The sequence below is a fragment of the Phyllostomus discolor genome, chromosome 1 (assembly GCF_004126475.2).
Source record: "Phyllostomus discolor isolate MPI-MPIP mPhyDis1 chromosome 1, mPhyDis1.pri.v3, whole genome shotgun sequence".
In the NCBI taxonomy this organism is placed as follows: domain Eukaryota; kingdom Metazoa; phylum Chordata; class Mammalia; order Chiroptera; family Phyllostomidae; genus Phyllostomus; species Phyllostomus discolor.
Window position 1 is genome coordinate 188,346,961 of NC_040903.2, and position 23,039 is coordinate 188,369,999.

The 23,039-nt window shown below is 39.3% G+C and overlaps 1 protein-coding gene across 2 annotated transcripts in view; it reads right to left on the reverse strand.

Annotated features, from left to right (window-relative positions):
- PPP2R5E (protein phosphatase 2 regulatory subunit B'epsilon) overlaps window positions 1–23,039 on the reverse strand; it is a 142,085-nt gene that overhangs the window by 53,583 nt on the left and 65,463 nt on the right. For both annotated transcript variants that reach the window (XM_028506618.2, XM_028506619.2), the window contains exon 3: window positions 12,309–12,505. In XM_028506618.2, coding sequence (XP_028362419.1) covers window positions 12,309–12,505 — 197 coding nt within the window. The remainder of the gene's footprint in view (window positions 1–12,308; window positions 12,506–23,039) is intronic.

Sequence of the window (23,039 nt, forward strand, 5' to 3'; positions counted from 1 at the left end):
TAAAAAGTGACAATGGCCAACACAACAATAGCCATCCAATATGAATGAATCAAAATTATACCTATATTTTTTGTCAGATTGGCAAAAAATCATATAATTTTTGGTGTGCTACAGAATTTTATTAATTAGTTTATGTGTGCCATGAGGTACAAAAGGTGGAAAAGTGCTGCCTTAGGCATCCAGTTTCTAGGAGGATCAGAGCACCGACAACTGTACAGAAGAAAGGAATCCATCCATGAGAGATCAAGAACCAAGTCAACAGATTTTGAAATCAGATCAAATGTTAATACAAGGTACAGTGTTGAAAAAGACATCAACATTTGGTTGTAAGGAGGCAAAAGAAAGTGTGTGAAGAAAAGGACCGTTCTGTTCCTATGGCAAGCCCATCAGACAGAGATGCCACTAGGGCAGGAAAAGAAATAGGGAGGGGGCCCAAGGGAAAAGGGAAGACATCTGAACTGAGTCCCCTCCTTGTACACTTACATAAATGCAAAACTAATTGACAGCATCAATGTCACAACAGTGTCAGGAGAGAGGCATCAACACCAGAAAATATGTGCTCTTACAGGGCCACCTCCAGTCACGTCTAAAATGGGAACTCTGTGAAAGGCTGCCGCCGAGCAGTGGGAGACTGCCTGGGCTATTCCTACCCACCACCGCCCTCTCACCCCACTGGGAACCCTCCTTTCATTGGTGTCTTTAGGTCTTTTCCCCTCCAGAGAAGGACCGTCTGTCCCTGACTAGAGGCGAGGAAACTGGGAGCTGAAAGGGAGAGACGTTCCCAATGTGCCCCCTACTTTCAAAAAGGCGCCCACCGCTCCCAGCTGTGCCTAATGTCCCTAAGTTGAGATTCCCTCCAGTTTAGCCTCTCAAGAGAGTGAGTAAACCTTCCATTTTTTTTTGCTGCAATTTAAGACATGGAGTCACCTGGCTGCCTGGTTTGGGGGCAGTAGGGTAGGATCAGGAGTTCCAGATACTTCTCACACAAACTTTCCGTCAAGTCTCCTATGTTTGCCCCCAAGCGCCCTTACTTTGAAAGGTATCCTTCTGAACTTCTCCGAGTTAATGTGCTGTGAGCTGGGTACTACCAGACTTCCCTTGCTGCTTGCTGTTCAGTGTTCAGCCTTCTCTGATCATTCAAAACAGAGACCACAGTTCATTCACTTACTAGTTTCCAACATGTTCATTCAGAGATCTCCTCTGCATTTTGCTTTCCTCTTGTGAGCTTTCTTTCCATTAACTTTTGTGTGATTTCAGGAGGTATAGGTAGTAATAAACATATGCATGTGTTCAATTCCCACTATTTACTCAAAAGTTAGTGATTATTTCCAATTAAGTTATTTCTTCTATTCCATGTTAATTGAAATAATTTAATTTTCTTATGCAGATATATCAATCCCATCTCAGTGGGAAAGAATCCAGTAGAACCACAAGAAAACCGAGTGGCAGCTGCTCTAACCTTACTTAGCCAAGGTAATGTGAGTGACCCCTCATCAGTTTTCCTTCTCAGAATTAGCATCAACCACATAAGCTCTTAGTGTGGAACAAAATAGGAAGTAAAGCACATTCTGGATCTTGGCATACTGTGCACAGAATTAAATGAATGCCTCAAAGTCATCATTTCGCCCAATGAACAAGTAAACAAATCTCAACATATAAATATATCAGCACCAGAACTCAAGGCAGAGCAACGCTGGATCCTTGGCATGTTCCTCTCCTCTCAATATTCAGTTCTCTGCCACCTTTTCTATTATAACTTCTGTTTCTAGGCCACATAAATGTCTCAGTTCCATTACTTCCAGTTATATACAGAGCAGTTCTGACATCTCGCTAGATCTCAAATTTAATCTAGTCAAACCCAATCGCATCCTCTTTGACCTCCACATCCCCCAAAAGGGAATTCTATTCTCATCTTCTCAATTCTGTCTAAACCTTTGGAGGGTTTGGGGGTTTTGTTTTTTTTGTTTTTTGTTTTTTTTTTCATTTAAGGGGGAAACCTCATAAAAAAAAATAAATTAGGAAAAAATGGCCAGAATGTGAACAATGATTGAACTTAAATAATGAAACTACAGGTGATTTTTTCCCTCAACTTTTTTTTATAAGCACATGGGGAAAAAATGTAGGAGATGGTGAGTCCTTCATGTATTCTCCATTTCCTCTTCCTTTGCCACCACTTAACAAGATTAGGGTAACAGCCCTCTGTCATCAGCCAGCCTGGGTTAAATCTGCCATCCTAAACCTCCTTAAAGGAGCTGGCAGAAGGGTACAGACTTTCTTTGTGGGGAGTTAAAGAAAGAAAAATAAGAATATCATTTACATTTCCTCTCCTGTTCGAAAATATTAGCAACTTCCTGCTTGCTGCCTATAAGATCAAGTCTAACTTATTCTAGTTTGCCAAAACCTCTATAACCTAGACCCATCCCTGCCTCCCCCACCTTATTGCCCACAAATTCCAACCATGAACCCTCCACTCCAGTAGGCTCCTATTTCAAGATTAAACTTTCTGAAAACAGTGAGCAGCTTTTTACCTGCTGCAATGGTGACAGTGATGTTAAATTAATTCTCTCTGGAGTCTGTTATTCCTACACAAAACCATTGCAGGGAAATGATATTTCACACACAGAAACAACTATATTGTACTGTCTCCAAAATTGGAAATGTGGTAGTGAATCCAAAAGTGGTGATTGTTGATATTAAATCTTGGAATCCAAGAATAGAGGTGTAAACACTCTGACAGTCACAGTGCTCACTGTGTATAAATACAGAGCAGGCCCTCGCACTGCCAGGGGTCACGGTCGAGCACTCAGGCCCCACCCACCGGCTAGGCTGTCACACCAGGTGTTTGCTACCTTTCTGGTACAGGGACTGTAGGTCCTAAAAGGTACTAAAGCTAGTAAATTAAGTGATTTCTGTAAGAATAAAAGTGCACAGTTGATAAAACAGTAACAATACAGGGCTTTTTTTTTTTTAGAACACATCTATTTTAACATCTACTTTGACCACTTTATGGCTCAAAATAAGCTAATGCTGAAAGAAAATTAAAATCTCTTGTATTTTGAACTAAAAGACAGAAGCATGTGCACCCAAAACACTTGAGGCTCCTGATAATACATTTCTGGCTATTGAATGTGTAGTCTTATTTCTAATCACCAAAAACAAACAGGAAATGCTGCCCAAACACTCACTGTCCCTTACCGTGTGAATCTCTTTCTCTGTGGCTCTTCATTACTAAAACAAAGCCCTGAGCTAGCTGATGAGTCACGAAAACAAAAACACACCTGAACTACATCTGACAACATTACTTCTTACCTGATAGTACTGCTTCATAATAGGTCACTAATAATAGGCCACTCCGAGGGCGGGCAGGACAGGTAGCCCTCCTTCCTGGGCCTCACGGAGGCATGCCGGCCTCATCGTGAGAGAAAGGCAGGAGGATGGATGTAAGTTCCTCCAAAAGAAACCAAGAGAGGGCCTTAGGGGCAGGAAATGTCCACCAACCCCGTAAGCTTCCACTTCAAATGTGCGTGTGAAGATCATTGCCTCCCAATTATTTTACCCCTCAGATAACCACTCCTACTTTCCAGAACAAAGTATAACAGATTACCCACCTAACACCTGATGTCAATACAAACACAAAACTCCATTTTCCAAACCTTCTCTATTATCTAAGCCTCGCAAATTTTCCAAGAGAAAAAGCCAAGAGTCCCACAAAAGGAATAGGTCTAGGCCTACATTATTCCAGAGTGTTCTACCCAAGTCTCTCTCATAAAGGCCTTACCTTCTTCGGAAGGGAATTCCACAGCATTTCAAAGCAGCCCACTTAATACCTAACACTGTCTGGCTAGCCCCTACTCCCTGTGTGTCACCTATATTTCTGAAGGGTCAGAAAACGGCATATTCTCCAACAGACCTTGCTTATCCATTTTATTAAAAAATAAACCTGTTCTCCAACTTACCAAGAAGTTGTAACCAGTCCTATTTTTATTCAGAAACATCCTCTCTTCTGTGTGTCTCCCCTGCTCTCCTGGCAATGCTCTGGCCAGGACCTGCCACTGCCTTAGGCTCTGGTCTTTCCAGTTTACTCTCCTCCAGGCCCAGCCAACCCCCGTCTTACTCTGTTCATCACTGGAAAGGCATTTTTACTGTAAGTCTTTTATCTTATCACTTTCCAGAGGCAACTTCCTCTGCAGAAGTCACTGGATAGCTCATTTCTTGTTTTCATCTCTAGATCAAATTTGGCTTTTCACATCTGTCAGTACCCAACTACCTCCTGAAAATGACCTGCTCGTTGTTTTCTTGCTGAATTCTTGCCTCAAGCGTCACTGTCTCTGAGAATTTCACATTGAGGACACAGGCTTTCTCCTTTTTTACACTGTGGTATAAACAGCTTTTTCTCCTGAGAGAATCAACCAAGAAATAAATCCCTCTCTCTCTCACTTCTGTCTCTCCTCAGTACAGAGGCGGCTGAACCATATAAATCAGCAGCAAGTACTAGAATTATCCAAGACCCATTTACGTGGGAAATATTTCCCAATCATTTTATCGCTCATTTTCTTGATAGATTTTCCCAAAAGTATTGTGTATACCTATAACCATATTTTCAGTTTCAAGGTTAAATTAAAAGGTAGGGGAAAAAAGAAACCAGAACTTGAATGCAGTACTGTACGTAACTTATTCTGAAAAATTCTGGTGTCATCTCGGAACAGGAGGGAACAGGTAGAAGCACTGTCCTTACAGTGAGATAATAGTATTGGATGGATCAGTGCCGGACAAGTCACAGCTGTCAAACAACTTTATGTATACTGACGACTTTGAACAACCTGTAAGGCAGTTAAGCCAGGAGGACTACAGCTTGTAAATGAAGCAAACAGCAATCATGACTAGCTTAGTTGCTTCCTGAGTAAACACCAGCTCCTTAGCATATATAACTAAAAACTAAACATTAAAATCTCTGTCAGATTCCACAAGAGATGTTTGCAGGAGAGAATTACTTATATATTAGTTATATAAATTATTAATATAGTAGGGACATGAACACTGGGGAAAACATTAGAAAAAATTTATTTAGGTTAACGAAGGGCAGTATATATACATATGTACATATAGTTATACACAGAGACACATGCAGATTTACAGGGTCCTCCAAAAGAAGAAAAAAAGAATTGAAAATAAAATTTCCCAGAGAGAATTAAACTTTAAAACCAAATGTCAGAGAAAAGATATGGAAAGTCACCTTGAAGAGACTAATATCTTTCAGGCTGGCAAGACTTCACTGTAACTAGAAAACCTGATTAATCTTTCTAAAGAAAAAGGTAAGTCTAGCAGAAGGAGAGGTGGTAACATGAATAATGATGATAACAATGACATCACAACAGCCTTACAAAAAGTACCAGTGGAGTAACAAGCTTAAGACAGTTAGGATCGTCTAAGATCACAGATAAGTAAGTAGCAGGACCGGGTCCAGGTCTGTCTGTCTGTCTGTAGCACCACCCCAAGAAGGACAGCAAAAAGAGAAAAGGAGCCGTACACATGTAAGTGCTTCCAAGGATTGGGGTCCATCATGGAAATGGAGGGATGTTCAAATCATCTAACTCCCTTGCTACAAACTCAGGCTAACCAAGCAACTTAGGGATGCCTTTGGCTGCTGGAAGAGCTTGCCTGCTTCTAATGGTGGGACAGAGCGAGAGGAGGCCTGGGCGGAGCACACCAACTTAGAGAACAGGAAACAGGATCATCTCAAGGACCGTGGTTAGGGCAGAACAGGGGTGTTCTGAATGCCACAGCCCTTCTCACTGCCAATCACCATGTACTCGTTATACTGACAGGGAGTGTGGTAAGGCAGGGAAAAAGTAAGAATCACTAGTACACACCTTTGTGAAGAACCTGTGAGGATTAAGTATTTGACTACAATGCTAAACTGTGTAACTATTATAACCTACCAAAACTGACACAAGATGAAAAAGAAAATCTGAAGAGTAAGATATGTATTTAAGAAATTGAATTCACTACTAGAAACTTTCACATAGAGAAAACTCCAGAACCACATGGTTTCACTGGTGAAATCATTTTAACAACTTTATTTTTTAATCATTGGTTACTGCCATAAACGGGAATTTCAATCTCACCCTGTATTTTTCAACAAAGCAGCAACTAGCAGAGCACGGCACATGTGGTAAAACCAAGCTGAAATCATTTTGAAGTCAGATATATCTTGCAAATTTAATCAAAACCTGTGTTCTTCTACCAAAAAAAGTACACACAAAAAAACACATAAAATTTTGTAGTCAACATTAGAGGGTCCACTGACCCCATGAAGCCAATCTATGGATCCCTTGAGATGCTAAGTGAATATTGGTGAGTATTAACTAAAGAAGCACAGTGTGATAGTTAAGATGGTAATTAAGGAAAGGACAAAGTGCCTGCCAGTTTCTCTACCCTCTGGTAAATTACAAATGGTAACAATCTGCTCCTAACCTTGAGCAGTGAATTAATTCTCCCTGATCTCATTCTAAAAATGTCTTTTGGCGATCTTCATGGTCATAACCTTCTATTCTTTTCTAAGTACCAAGGAGTTCTTTCTAATTTAATTCTCAGGTCCTAGCATTTTTAGACTTATCCTACCCTGAAAATTCACCATTAACTTCAGTTCCTAAATGCTTTTCCCAGACACCACTCCACTCTCTTCCATTATTTCTACTTCCAGCCGTGTCAGCAGCCTACAGCCCCCCCAGTGGCTCACACTGACAGACCTTATCTCCTTCGGGGCTGAAGAGTCACCTCCAAAGCACATTCTGGCCAGGATATATATTATATTCTTTATCAGATGCAAGAAGATGAAAAATGGAAATTTCATCTTTCCCCCAGTAGCTCTCATTCCCCAGGGCTACTTTTAGATAGTTGTTATTTTACAAAAAGAAACTCTGTCCTTCAGCCAACAGAGTATGTATGAAGTTAACAAAGCACTCCTGTGTAGGCAGACTCTGAGACCTTTAATTGCAACTTCATAATTTTCTACAAAACCGCATTATTCTATTAAGAGCCTAACCAGAGCTGTGATTTCCAGTTAAATCAAAGAATATATAAAGATAAAGCACTTAGATAACCAAATGACAGGACATAATTTGAGAGAGAGAGAAACAAAGTTAAGGGTGGCTAAGAAATAATATAAAGGACACAAGGAAAAACTTCAATAGAAAAGACAAAAAATTATTCAACATATTTTTATCTTAAAAGTACTTAGCTTTGGAAAACCACATGTTTTTAAGATTTGCAGTATACAGAGATTTAACCACAGATTAGGAGCAGGGCAGACTTTGAAACCAAGAAAATTCAAGTCACAAAGACAAAATATGAAAATAACAACAGCCAACGACCAGTGCACACGGTACACTTTCTGCAGGACAGAAGTGGTAGGATTCTATTCCATCAAGGAATAGCCAGGATTCCACCAGTGTGCGTGCAATCATTATCTACAGTCACATCTCAGCCTCCTCATAGTTCACGCCGCTCCTCCACTGCCACTAACGTACAGCGATTCCACCATCACTTGGAGTTTTTCTCCCCTGCCCCACTCGCGTGCTGATAATTACCAATATCTTTTCCAGCTTTCCACATCTAGGTTCCCAAAACCTCCAAGTTACATAAAAATCACCTCATCCGCCTCCACCCAGAACCTGCTCTCCCTACTGCGTACCTTTCTCAAATAACCAGCACCACAAAATACTAATTCCCAAAGCTATCGTAGACCCCATCCCCTCACACACTCCAAACCACCCCACAAACACTAAGCTTCAATCTACCTCCTAAGTTAGTCTCAAATGCCATCTTTCCTCGCCGTCTCTACTTCCACACCTGTGCTTGGTTTAGGCGGTCCACAACTTCTCTAACACAGCAATCCCGTACCTCTCTTTATAGTTCCTCTGCCTTCCATTGCAGCCCACCCCCCCAATCTCTCTGACACACTGTCACTGGATTCTAAATCTGACTAAATCTAAAACTGCGTATGGCTATCCATTCTGGGAGGTTCCTCAGGATCTGGCTTGCATCTCATTTTCAACTGGCACCATTTACCTCCTCCCACTCCCCAACACACACACACAAACGCTGAAACAACACAGCATTATTGTGACTGTATCATGCTATATCACAGCATTTCTGGACTGTATCATGGATGGGGAAGTCCTTTGTATCACATAATTCTCTTTTTCGACACTATTTCAGCCACCTGAAAAACACACATTTACCTTTAATACCCTACTGAGGCTTAACTCACTTCGTACAGCCTTCCTCCACCAACTCCTACCTAACTCTGGTTAATCACCCTTTCTCTCTACTCCTCTTCGCCTTCTATTAATGCATACATGACATTATCTCATTTGTTCACATGAGTATCCTCTCTGCTGATTGTGAGCTTGTTGACAGAGCAGGTCCTGCCCTTTTTTTCTCATCAAAATGTGAAAGTGTGTGGTTCTAAGTCATTCAGTAAACATTACCTGGAGTACCAAAACAATGTCTTCACCAATGCAATTCAGCTCACATCTGAACTACCCCCCAAGAGGCATTTTTTAAAAGAAAGATGTGTAAATATAAAGAATGCAAAATAAACAGCATTTGAGTTTGGGTAAAAAAAAAATTAAACATAGGATTACTGGGAGAGTCAGAAATCTGAAAGACCTTTCAAGTGGATGCATGGCAACAGAACCAGAAGGAAAACATGAGCACATGTGGTAAAATTACTGCCTCCAGGACAGAAGCTTGGCACTTGAGAAGATACAAAGCAGAATGTGCCAGAGCTCAATGAACTGAAAGTCCTGATTCTCATTTTTCCATCAGATATGACCCCATGAGAAATACACGTAAGACAAACCACTTACTTAAGCAACTACTTTGGACAATGGTTTGTAAACTTCAAGAATGGCAGAATCCATTCTAAATTTCTTAGGCTGTGTTAACCGAAAGAGTTGGTAGTTTTTCAGAGCTGGAAGGATGTGAGAGACCATTATTATCCCTCCACATTTACAAAAGGAGAAACTGGGGTTTAAAAAGGGAATTACTGACCCAACATCTCACCACTAGTTAAGTGGAAGATGAAAAATAAGGACAGTGACCTCCACATTCTCTGTCTGGGGCTCTTCCTACTACCCCACACTACCCCACACTATTCTTTGGGTAAGTTATACCGAAAGTAGTGTGATATTGTTTTGTTTGCACATAATTGCTTTTTCTTTCTTATTTCTAACAGCTGGTAGGTGCTACCCAGATTTCATTTAAATGCTAAAAAGGCTCCACAACTCATAGACTACTTGTATCTGTCACTCTTTTCTTCCCCTAATAAGAATAGCAATTCTCAAATTCTAGTTCCCATGAGGTTGCATCAAAAGCTTTTTTGGTAATAATGCTGACACCAGAACATTCCATCATGTCATTACCCGTGCTGGTGTCTAAAACCTAGTTATTACTTCATTGATACCTTATTAAAAAAGCACTACCATTTTCCCCCCTAACCCTGGTGGAGCAGTTTCATTTCTCAGCAACAGGAAAGAGGAATAGGAGGGACAGGGATTGTTCAATGGGCAGGATCACCTTGGAAGTACAGAACTTGAGAACCAGTGAAGCAATGGAATACACACATCTAGCTGAGAGAGCATGTTCAGTCCATGGCCAGGAACTTCAGTTCCACCAGTAATTGTCAGATCAAGTATCTAATAACAAAATCATTAAAACGTAACAATATGATTAATTGAATGTCTGCCATGTCTTAGGGACTGTTCCGAGAGCTTTATACGAATCATTGTAAATCCTCACAAAATGCTCAAAAGGCAAGTAAGACACAGATAAGGAAGGTGAGCAGTTGCAGCACCATAATTTCCATATACGAGGTGCTCAGAAGTGGCAAAAAGGAAAGGAGTAGAGGTCACCTTCAGTGGGGACTTGGTTCCAGCCATTTTTATAGAGCGGTAAGCACCCTGCTCACTAGGTTGTGTGTGTATTTGAGGTGGTGAGAACTTTCACGTACAAACAAAGCACAGTATTTTACTTAGGTGGAGTATTTATGGAGCAGGGTGAGAGAGACTCTGACCACCTTTCCCCCAATCCTGTGTTCCTCTGAGCACCACATGAAAACTGAGGGCTCAAGATGGAGGGTTTCATCCAAGGTGATGAAGCAAGTGTGGCCAGAGCTGACACTTGAACCACGTTTGTGTAATTCCAAAGTCCCTTCTATTCTACACGCTACCTCCTTCTCTGTGAATACACCAGACTGCCTAAGAGCCACGTAAAATTAATAGTTAGCAATTTTACAAATCATGATATAAAAAAAATTATACCTCTGAGGACCATAAACTACCACAAAGAAAGTTAATTTTCTAGTGCCTAGAATACCACACATGCTACAGATACAAATCCTCTAAGATAGTCAATAGGTTGTTAACACCATATAAAATCTTAAAAAAGAAAAAGAAAAATCAACAAACATGTGACTATAGAAAGCAACAAATGAACTAGTTAGCTGAAAGAACAACCCAACCCGTGCTCGCTTCGGCAGCACATATACTAAAATTGGAAAGAACAACCCAACCCAAATGGGTGGGCTGCTGAGGAACTCAAGGAAGGAGAGAACTCTGGGCTTTTTCAGGAAACTGTGGTAGCACTTTAAGCCCGGTTCTGACAGGAAAGGGAGAATCAGAATTAGTGGAGGGGCCTGGGGGGAGTGGAGGGGATGATACACAAAAGTCCAGAAACCAGGAGAAAAGAAAGAAAAATCAATCAGCAAATTCACAGAATACAGATTAAATAAATTACAGCACCTCCACACAATGAGATATTGTGCAGCTAAAAACTGAATGAGGCAGCTTCATATTTACTGATATATATTATATAATGATAAGCGAAAAAAAGCAAGTTACAAAGAAAGTGTATACATGTGTTTACAAAAAACAAGATTTATACATATGCTTGTATGTGCTGACATTTGCACAAACTATCTGTATAAAGATGTAGAAGGAAGTTATAAACAGTGGATATCTCTTGGCTGAGGACACAGGTAGGTTAAAAGCAGGGACCATCCTCTGCAGAAGGCAAGGGTACTAGAGAAGATCCTAAGTACCAGGTTAAGAGGTTATACAACATGCAAGCTCTGGAGCAGGGCTTCTCAACAGCACTACCGACTATGGGGCCAGGCCATTCTTTGCTGTGGGGCTGTTCATCATTAAGATGTTTAGCAGCATCTCTAGCCTCTCTCTACTAGATGCTGGTAGTATGTATGTACATTTGTCCCATCACGGGCTGTGACATTTCCAAAGTGCCCCGGGAAGCAAAACCACACGCTGGTTGAGAACCACTGCTCAAGAGCCACATGTTATTTATTAGTTAACCTACAAAACATTCTGGTCCTATATTCTTATAAATTAACCACAAATGCAATACACAATCAGATATGGATCTGAGGAATACATTGGATATGCTGAAATGACCTTCATGTATCGGTCACAGTTCCTCATGTTATGATAATACACACTGACCCTTCTGGGTCACTGAAGCACAATTTCACCAGTTAGCAGACCAGCCCGGCCCCCACCCATCCCGCCCAAAGAGTGTGCACTCTATAGATCCCAGATCTTCCAGGATGCCAAAGAAGGGCATCTCCCACAGAAATCTAACAGAGAACCATATTTTAGCTCAGCTTTTGAAAAACTAATATAATTATTGATACAATAAGAGCAGAATTACTTACATTATGCTAATAATGTTTCTTCTCTTAACTCCTAACAACCACACAAAGTGCAAGACACTGTTCATAAATAATAAAAGACATCATCCCTGATTTCAAGAGTATAAAGAGAATATTAGCTTATGAAGCCAAGAGAGGCTTAACTAGATTCTATCAATCACATTTATTAAGCATAAAGCCATTTCTAATATACCAAAATGAATAAGGAGGGGGAAAAAGTCAAGACATCCAACAGGCTTGAATATTTTTCAAACACAGATCTAAAAGTTTTGTTGATTCTCCTGTGTCTGCTCTTTTCCCAAGGCCAGAAATCCAATAAAGCCCTGGCAGTCTTGGCTTCATAGTTTGAAGTCACTGATTCCTCCAATACTGTTGCAGGTGAAAAGTTCTGGATTTCATTCTCATAAAACAATGCTCTTCAACTTCTAGTACTGTGCCGACTACTTGTGCTTAGCTCTCAGAAGGTTGGCTCTCTTGTGTGGAGGTGACCTCCAAGCGACCTGACTCCTGCAATAAATACACCTGCGAGTTGCTATGGAAGGTGCTTAAAAGTGTCCCCGGCGAAAAAAAAGAAACTCACCATTCTAACTACTTCAGGGTAAGTCTGCTCTGTCAAACAGCCTCTGCTTATTGTAATGTAGTCCACCAGTTCATTAAGAGTGGAGCGCTTGTATTCTTTCATTTTAAGATCAGATAGCGTGTCCATGAAGTCAAAAATGACACAGCACTGCTGAAGTTTCTTTAGGAACAGTTCAGGCTGCTCTGAGGATGGAACGTCTAAGAAAAAAAAAGGAAATGGTGTAAGTCTGTCATCAATTTCTAGGTAACAGGAATTCTCTGTGAAAGTTATTTCAAAAGCAAGCTCAAAAAAAAAATTCACATGACAACAGTGGTTTTTTTTTTTTTTTAACAGTTACACATGGTGGGAGGGGATACCATATCCACTACCTTGGAGACCTTGTCTTTGAAAAGCTACATGATACCAACACCAGTGACAGCATTTGTTATTCCACACCAAAGATTGACCAAAACCCCAAGAGCCATCCATTAGAGAGTTGAAGCAAATTTTAACCCAAAAACAACCCAATGTCAACATCCTTAAGCCAAAAACACTGAAAAAGGTCAAATTTCCCATTATAAGGTAAAAGCCAGAAGTTTTCACTGTTGGTTTAAATTAGTTTTACCCCAAAATTTCAAAGCGGAAATGTCAGTTGATTCATTTTAATTTCACGCTGACATCCTTGGTATTTAAAGTAACTGGTGTTACTTATCCCTGTATGTGTGTGTGCGTGCGTTTATATTTTTTTGTTTTGTTTTGGCTTGATATCCATGAAGTTTCTTTGTCAAACAAACTTGAAAAGTCAACAAAATGAGGTAATACCAACTTTCTCAAAAGAGCACATCAGCACTGGGACAATAACAATCTCTACTTGAATGTATGCTCCCTCTTTTGACCCATCTTCTTTCCTTACTGTGGGAGAAAACCACTAACATCTTTATTAATATGTTCTCAGAACAACATCTATTCTTTTCCCACAAACAGGAGACCAGACATTTGGTTTTGTCTTATTTCTAAAAAATATCTAGAAATGTTAGGTTAAAATTCCCCAGCTAAAATGGGACCCTAATCTATAGTTGAACTTGAAATACAGTAAGTTGCAGACAGCCATTCTATTTCTACCTTCTCTCCACTATTTTATTCCCCCAAACTGGAGCTTCCCTAGAAAGACAATGAAATTGTGACCAGATTAAGCTCTGCTGCCTTGTTCCAAGGCAATTAACTCATTAATCTTCAAAACCCTCTTGGAGGTGGTATTATATTATTATTCTCTATTTTCTAAAAAGAAAAATAAAGACAATCATTGAGGTCCCACAATGAATGAGTTATGGAGCTGGGCACAGTGCCTGTGTCTAACCACACTCCCATATTCCCTTTATTCCATTCATGAAGGACTTTAACAAGCTTGCACCCTTTGTTGCCAGCCTCCCAGTAAATGCTTGACAGCAGCTTCAAAGCATGGGCCACCTGCTCCCTGTACTTCAGTGCAACAGCTAACAGCACTCACCTTAGAGCCAACAGCAGCCCCAGCAGAAGGGAGTGAGGGCTAGGCTCCTCCTATCCACAGGGACCACATGAAGCCTCTCCACAGCCACCTCCCCCTCCTCACACCACCACAACCCAAGTGCTAGCCCTTGGGTTAGTATTCAGAATGTCATGGGTAACTCCCCCAAGACATTGCCTACTGACACCGACTTTAGGGTAAGCCTAAGTGAGAGTGGATAGGACCCCTAAAACCATGGGATTTCTCTAACAGATAAGGTATAAGAGAACAAGAAGTAGTTAGTATTTTGAAATATACAGCATCAGTTACTCTCGACAAAAACAAGTTATAAATTGGAAATAGTTCTTAACCAATGAGTTTCCCGCTCCCACCACTACCCCCCATAGTTCCCCAGAGGCCCAATGTACAGTATCTTACTGTCAAAGACTTTGGAATCTGAGTTAAGCCATGAGATATATCTTATTCTATGCCCCTAGACTTAATCACTTTCAAACCAGAACTAAATTTACTCAGACCAAGTTTTCTTTCTGATTGGTACCTACTTCAATGTTTAAAATAAATAAACAAACAAAAACTAAAGGCTGCCTATGAACATGACTATATACCTTTAATCAATGGCTAATTACATGCACAGGACCATCATGGTTAATTACTAAAGTTTTCTAAATTCTAAAGAGGACCCCATACCGCAAAGCTAATTGTAAGTTTTGATGCTGTATAGGGAACAAGAAAAAGCTTATTAATGTAACATTAAAATCTTCAGGGGAAATTTTAATTAATCTTATTTTTGATACAGTATAACTTTAATACAGCTTAAAAAACAGACCAGCCACATGGAGAACTCCGTAACTCAGCATGTACGAATTAGGAAAGCATCTGTAAATGATAACCTTTTCTCCAAAAAGCAAACCATAGTGAAGCAGTGACAACCCACAATTAATCTTTGTAGTAACTGCAATAATATGCAAGAGATTCATTTATTTGGTTACTTAAAAAAATGTATACGGTTAACATTTAATCCTTTTTCAATGTTAGGCCATTAAAATGTATTCTTTACTTATCCAAACTGATGTAACATTACAGATAAATGTGAAACAGGCTAGCTGCCTGATAGAACAATGGTGACATCTTACATTTATTGAATTCTATTGGGTACATATACTGGGTACTATTCTAAGCATTTCCACATATTACATCTCATTTAATCCAAGCAACCCTATCTAGTATGTACTATTTCCAATTTAACAGATGAGAAAACCAAGACACAGAGAGATTGAGTGACTTGCCCAGAGTCACAGAGCTAGCAAGCAGTGGAGACAGGATTCACACTCAGGCAGACTGAGTTCAGGGTCTGGACTCTTCACCACCATGCAGCATTCAGACTCAGTGAGAGGCAGGAGTAATATACCATACTCCACAGAACAGGGATGTGCAAAGGGAGAAGAGGAAGAATGCAGAAGGAAAGCACAAATTAATCTCCAACATGCCCCGTTCATAAAGGATCATATTGAACCCCTTCTCTCTCTTCTCTAGCCCATTCCCCAATAAGCTTTGCTTCATCCTTTTTCACAGACTAAATTCTTCTAAAGTGATATCCTCTCCTTAAATTAAACAACTTAAGAAATCAAGACTGACTGAAAGAAACGAGGAGAGGTTTCTCAAAGAGGCAATTCCCTTACAGCAACAATTTTCTAAAATCTTCATTCATGATGAAAGATGCCCTCACTTAGTCCAAGGAAAGGGCTCCTCCTGTAAAGTTTGGCCCTTAATTGCCCCACACAGCCATGCCGGTCCCAACCTCCTTGAACTCCTCTCCCCAATTCCGGTGGGATTTAAAAAAGGAGAATGTGAAAAGTGTAGGGCAGGCCAGCATCAGAGAAGGAACACTCTCTGAATAGTTCATAAGGTTTCAATAATAAAGGTTCAATGTTTATGTAACCAGTCCCAGAGGCAGATACAAATATTCTTTGTAAAGAAACATTTATAAAATGTATCAGGTACTAGGCCATAAAGGAAAATCTCATAAATGGCAAAAAGAAAAAATCAGACAGGCAGTACACTTTTTAAAATCCTTACCCAAATAAAAAACTTTTTCATTGCTTTTAGCAACAGCAGAAGGGGGAGAGAGAAACATCAACACAAGAGAAAAAAACATTGATTGGCTGCTGCCTTCTGGTAATCGTCCCCACCAGGGAATCGAACCCATTACATTTTGGTCAATGGATGATGCTCCAACCAAGCCACACGGGCCAGGGCAGATGAGTAGTACATTTTTACCTCAATGAATAACACCAGATTTTAACTCAAAGCTACCATCTCCCAAATCTACCTGAAAATCTAAAAACTTCTGAAGTAACTTAAAAAAAATACAAATTACAGACATTTAGAAATAAATGTAAATTAGAAAAATTAAAAGTGGTTTAGAATCCCAAAGCAGACCAGGTAGTGAATGTTCGTGTTGTCTCTCTTCCAAATGGAAATTCGTGGCCTACACAGACTACCCCTGAGCCCAGGAGAGGGATCCCACAGAATCATAACCATAATAATAAGGAATCAAGTAGTGGTTATGTAATACCATGACGGTTATTAGCAAAACAATCCACCGATCCAATGTTACCATTTATTTAAAGGGAAGAATAACTGATCCAATTATTGCAGCTTGATAAGATCCCGTGAGGTCAGATTCCACTGCTCTGGAAAAACTGTTAAAATTAAGTTGATTTCAGAAAATGCTTCTCATCCCAGAAAAGAACATGGTGACCAGCAAAGTGGTAAATCCACTTGGTGGCTATAATTCTCACTGTACTGTCCTTCTCTTCCTTTTTATACATAAGTCATTTTCTCCCACATGCCTTTTCTATTATCATCGCTCAGCATCCCATCAACTTTCATCAATAAGCTAGAGAAAATAACTAAGCCTACCTCCAAGGTATTCTTACCTAAATAATTTTAAAATTTACAAGTGCCACAAGTGATGGAAAAATGGAAACAGAATTCAACAGCAGAGGTAGGATACAAGTTCACTTATGAGACAGATTCTCCTTGTGTCTAAATAACAGTTGACAGAACTATAACCTTTTTTAGCCCACCCCATCACATGTGCACCATGCACGCACACACAAACACATACTCACAAACACACACCTCCCCTCACCCTCAGTATGATTTTGAGGAATGGCTGTTTAGTGTGTGTGTGTGTGTTTGTCTGTTTGTTTGTAATTGGCAGGCTCATCCCCCTGCCACTGTAGTCAACAGCTTCCATTATTCCATCCCATCTAATATTTGGGGCACAGGATCATAAGTCCATTATCAGCCCACCTTCCCCTGGGGCCTGACTCAGTCCAGACTTTGCAAAGCAGAAAGTAACAAAGGTAGAAGAAATAAAGCATGAGCCTGGTGTTCTTTAGATTTGGTACTCTGGGACTCCAGGCACCTGAAGTTATTGAAATCATAGTATTAAATTGGTCCCTGCAAATACACCAACCAAGTAAATAAAAAAGGCCCACATTCTTGTATTTCTTAACTATTATATCACAGGAAGAAGGCAAAATGGTTTTAAAGAGAAAAAAAAAAGATGCAGGCTAGTAACTTATTTATACATAGACTATTAAAATGTATGTGGAGCCCTGGCTGGTATGGCTCAGTGGATAGAGCACCAGCCTGCAAACCACAGGGTCACCAGTTCAATTCCCAGTCAGGGCCCATGCCTGGGTTACGGGCCAAGTCCTCAATAAGGGGCATATTAAAGGCAACCAGACATTGATGTTTCTCTCTCTTTTAATAAAAATAAATAAATAAAACTTATGTGGAAATATAGTGAAGAAATATTTCTACAAAATGGTCATGTTTGTATTGGAAGCTTCTATTAGAATTCCTTTTTGTACCCAAAAGAATCATGGTTATAGCCAACACTTCATCAAAACAAGGAAACATTTATAAATCTTTATAATGAATCAAATAATAAAATGAGGCTTCATATCCTATGAATTGTACCCAAGTATAACATGATGACACAGATAGTTCTAAGTAAATAAGCAAGTAAGAAATTAACATGTTAGCTAAAATAACTATTATATACTTGACCATCCCTACTATTTATTTTATTACTATACTCATGCAGTGGGTTCAAAAATGTTGTTGCTGATGGTGGTAGTGGTTGTGGTGGTTGTGGTGGTGTGGTGTTCCAAGTGATTTCAATGTGTGGCCACAGCTGAAAACCACTTCTCTTTAACGTAATAACTTTAAAATCCCTCTTTCATCTCCTTCACCTTTGAAATTCTTTCTCTCTTAGATTATTTAAAGCTAATAGTGAAAACTTTCCATTTCCAAGCAAAGGAAGGTCCCTGGAAACATCTACAAGAGGGAAAGCATTCCTTCTTGGCCTCAACTATAAATAAATTAATGTAGAGTTAGCTGCCTTTAGAACTCCTTCCAATCTATTCAGAAAGTTGAAAAACATTTTACTGATTATCAGCATACACTTCTTTGAAAGGTTCAAAATGTGCCTCATAGAATAGCTTCCTAGATAAAATAATATCATAAGAATGAGACCAAGGTGTGAGTATTCGTTAAACAACTAACTGAAAGGAAGAAAAGGCCAGGACTGATAGTTCAACGTAAAAATAACAACAATATAATGAACATCTTCTATTGCAAAGCACTGTATTAAGCTCCTGGCATACAGTATCCCCTTTAATCCTCAAAATACCTTATGAGCAGTTACTATTAATATCCAAGTTTTTCAGATGGAAAAAACCTGGGGCCCATAACAGTTAAGTCACTGGCCCAACCTGTCCCGCCAGTATGGGCTGACACTGGTATTTAAACCCAGGAAATCTCACTCCAGGGCCCACACCAATAACAACAATGACGATGATGATGATAAATAATAGCAACTGACAGCGGCAACCACCACCACGGGAGATAAATAAGTAACTAACCATGACAATTTATATGTAAGAAAAGTTGTTATATGATTTCACTTATATGTGGAATCTAATGAACAAAATAAACTAACAGTGGAGAGGGGAGGGGTTGGGGCTGAGTGAGAAGGGTGAAGGGGTTAAGAAAAAAAAATAAGGAAGACTCATGTACACACAACAGTATGGTGATTCCCAGAGAAAGGGGTGTAGGGAGTTCGAAGACAGTAATTAATGGTGGGATAAATGGTGATGGAAGGAGACTTGACTTGGGGTGGTGAACACACAATACAATACACAGATGGTGTACTGCAGAACTGTATACCTGAAACCTACATACGATTTTATTGACTGATGTCACCCCCATACATTCAATTAAAAAAATAAAGATTCCAGCCCTGGCTGGCGTAGCTCAGTGGATTGAGTGCAGGCTGGGAACCAAAGTGTCCCAGGTTCAATTCCCACCCAGGGTACATTCCTGGGTTGCAGGCCATAACCCCCAGCAACCACACATTGATGTCTCTCTCTGTCTCTCTGTCTCTCTCCTCCCCTCCCTTCTCTCCCTAAAAATAAATAAATAAAAATCTTTAAAATAAAAAATAAAAATAATAAAGATTCCTTGGCCTTTCCAATTTTGATTCAGTAGTTTTAAATTAAAGCCCTAAGAACTATAGCCAAAAAATTTTTTAATTACAACAATTTTAAAGCTCCCTAGGTCATTTTGATGCAGCCTATTGACTAGTATTTGGACCTGCTGCATTCCACCACTGCGACCATCTTGATGGGGTTTTAAATGTTAAAACAACAGCATAACTATCATTAAACCATTTATAAATGCCTTCCTAAAATGTGTTAATAGTATTCTTTTTACCCTAGTGTGTTATTTCTGCAGTTGGCAGTCTTTCATTATATATTAAATATTAGTATTAATTTTTTTTAAAAGTTGGAACCTAAAATAAAGGAAATTTTGATTGACTTTTTGAAAATTAAATGTTTTTAAAACTTAAACAGCACAAAATCAGCCGGTAAACTAGTAAACAATAGTAGGTGGGTAAATTAGTTTTAAATAATAATAATGTATTAATATTAATTATTCTTCCCAGCTTGGACAATCAACATGTATTTATTACGGTTTTTTCATGGATCACTCCAGTTTGCCCTTCCCAAATGCTGACAAACACATGCTCTCTAATTTATAACCAAAACCCAAAGGTTTCTGATGCAGACTAGTAGCCTCAGCAGCAAAATTATAGGATTCAGGGCTTTCATAGGACTTTTGACACTATGTTCCAATCAGAGTAAACAGAGAAAAACACACAAGGCACACAGACAAAAAACCTCCAGTAAGTGTCTGTTTCCAACTCTTCACTGGTTACCATCTTTCCCACTTTGTCTTCTAAGGCCACGGCAGTCATTGAAATTTGTTAGGACAAGAAATAAAACATTTAAAATTGACCCAATTCCTAATTATACGCGTAGATTACTCTCCTGTTACCAGTCTCACCCACAGGACAGAAGCCGCTGCAACCTCTAACCAACACCATCAGTCTCTCAAACATCACGCATTACCCAAGGGCCTCTCTACAGAGCTAGCGACACCAGGAATATAGGGGCCAGGGCCTGCTGAATACAGTAAATCCCTGAAGCATGCTGGAGTATACCCCCCAAAAAGGAGGGCAGGAGGCTGCAGGAGTTATGCAGGCTCCAAAGTACCTCTATCAGTGGTTTCCTCTTTTGAGGATCTCACATACCTACTTACATATTTTAAAACTACAAAGAGTAGGTCGCCTTTTTTTTCCTTCAGGTAAAGGAATTAAATAATAACTAGCCACCATTTATTTTCACTATAATTTCATTAAAAGAAAGGATCTTTCACATCATAAAAGAGAAAGGACAACCTCGGAATGAAAGCAATCCTTCCTTAAAAAGCAGGCTTGGCCATCCTATACACACACATCACGTGTTCTCTCCCTCTGTATACCTTCTCTTCCACTTCTTTTTCACTTTGCTCCCTACCAGTAACAACTTTTCTGCCAGCCTCTGTTTGGGAACCTCTGGGCCATATCACTCACTGTTCCAACACTTTTCTAGAAGCATGGGAAACAGAGTTCTGGCTGTAAGGACAGCACTAATTTCAGTTGTATTTAGATGACAGTAAAAGCTGAAAAGACCATCATATATGTGCAATAGCGTGGGAATACCCTCACTTGACAGCAGCTTTGTAGGCCCTAGGAATTCTGTAACAAAACTTTTCATAAAACTTTATACATACCCCCATTCAAAAACTTGCCACATTATACTGGGACTTTTTTTTTAAACCAGTGAACCATATGTCTTGTTCATATTTTAATACCTAGGTGAGCAGGAGATTCTAAAATATGCTGGTATATAATAAAACAAGGTTGAGTCAGTAAATTCTACATATTGAATTCCACGTTTTCAATTGTGAACAAAAACTCTGTTCCTCTAGAAATAAAATTAAACTGAATAGACAAAAATGTTAATATAGCAAGCATATTTAATAAATTAGTTCCTAACACTTTAATAATAACAAGTTACAAAATAAAACTTTAAAAATCAGGATGGGCTAAGGAAAATAAATCAGATAAAGACAAATACTGTACGATGTCACTTATATGTGAAACCTAAAAAAGCCGAACTCACAGAAACAGAGACTAGTGGTTACCAAGGGCTGGGGGTTGGAGGGAAATGGGGAGATGTTGGTTAAAGTGTATGAACTTCTAGTTACAAGAGCAGTAAGTTTGGGGGATCTAAGGTGCAGCACAGTGATTGTAGTTAACAACACTATATTATTATATACTTGAAAGCTGCTAAGAAAGTAGGCCTAAAATTTTCTTGCCCCAAAGAAAGAAATGGTAATCATGTGGTAAGATGGAAGTGTTACCTAAAGCTATGGTGGTGATCATTTTGCAATACAGAAGTGTATCAAATCAACATGTTGTATACCTTAAATTTACACAATGTTATACGTCCTTGAACTCTCACCCCTACTAATATTCAATAAGATAATATCTTATTTTCTAACACTTTATAAAAACTCTAGCTGACTTGTAAAAATAAATGCTCTATACTGGAGGATGAGAGAAAAATGGAAGATAAACATTGAAAATGAAGATGAATGCACAACATGAATAAGCAGTATAATTTGGAAATGCCCTCCCTAGCAAAAATAACCTAATAATTTTGTCAAGTTTACCATTAACAAACGAAAAGTGGGAAGGTCTAGTGGAAAGAGTATAGGCTTTGCACTCACTCACTCACTTATTCATTCATTTACGAAATATTCATTGACTACATACACATTGAGGTCCAGGCTGGGACACCACAACAGAAGGAGACAAAAATCCGATCTCTTGCAAAGCTTTACATTCTAGCAGGAAGAGACAAATAATAGCAACTAAAAATAATAAATATGCTATGGGAAAAACAGTATGCAGGGCAAGGACAATTTGGCATGCTGGGGTTAAAGGGTACAATTTTAAATAGAGTATTCATGCGGAAGACACCACTGAACATGCGCTTTTAGGAGGCAAGGGAGTCAGTCAATCAGGAGTCTGGGAATAAAACAAAAAGCAAAGGAGATGGCAAGTGTGAAGGCACCCTGGCAGGAGGGAGCATGCTGGTGAGTTAGCAAACGTGGCTGGAGCCTGAGTGGAAAATGAGAGAGGCCAGAGAGGGATGAGCAGCAGCTGCAGGAAATCACCCTGGGCCTTGTGAAATACTGTAAGGACTCCAGTCTCGACTATGGTTCTGAACGAAAACTGCACTTTGACTGCTTACCAGGTGACACTGAACAAGGCACTTACTTCTCTGAACCTTGGGTTCCCTATCTGTAAAACTGAGAAAATGTACTTGACAAGGTTGAGTGAGGATTAAATGAAGACCCTCTGTAAGGAGGAAAGAGTTTTTCACAAAAAGTTATCCTTCATCTGACAAACATCTATCAAGTATCTACAGCATACAGTGTGAGATCAATTCCCAACTTTTTCAGTTATTAGAACTATTTTCTATGTGGAAATACTTACATTATTATTGGCGTATCTTCAAAATTACTTTATAACCATTTAAAAATAAATCCTTAAATGTTTCTAGAAACATTAAATTTTCATTTCAATTTTAATATCAAACTTCAATTAAACAAAGGCCATTTATTTAGAACCCTCAAATAACCATAACTTGCCTTCTCTTCTGCACTTGTCTTTTAACACAAGGAGCAAATCATAAAATCATATTCTTATAAAAGGAATTAATAGAACAAACTTCCAGGATGTAAGAATCAGCACTGTTGTTGAAGACCAATTTTCAGCA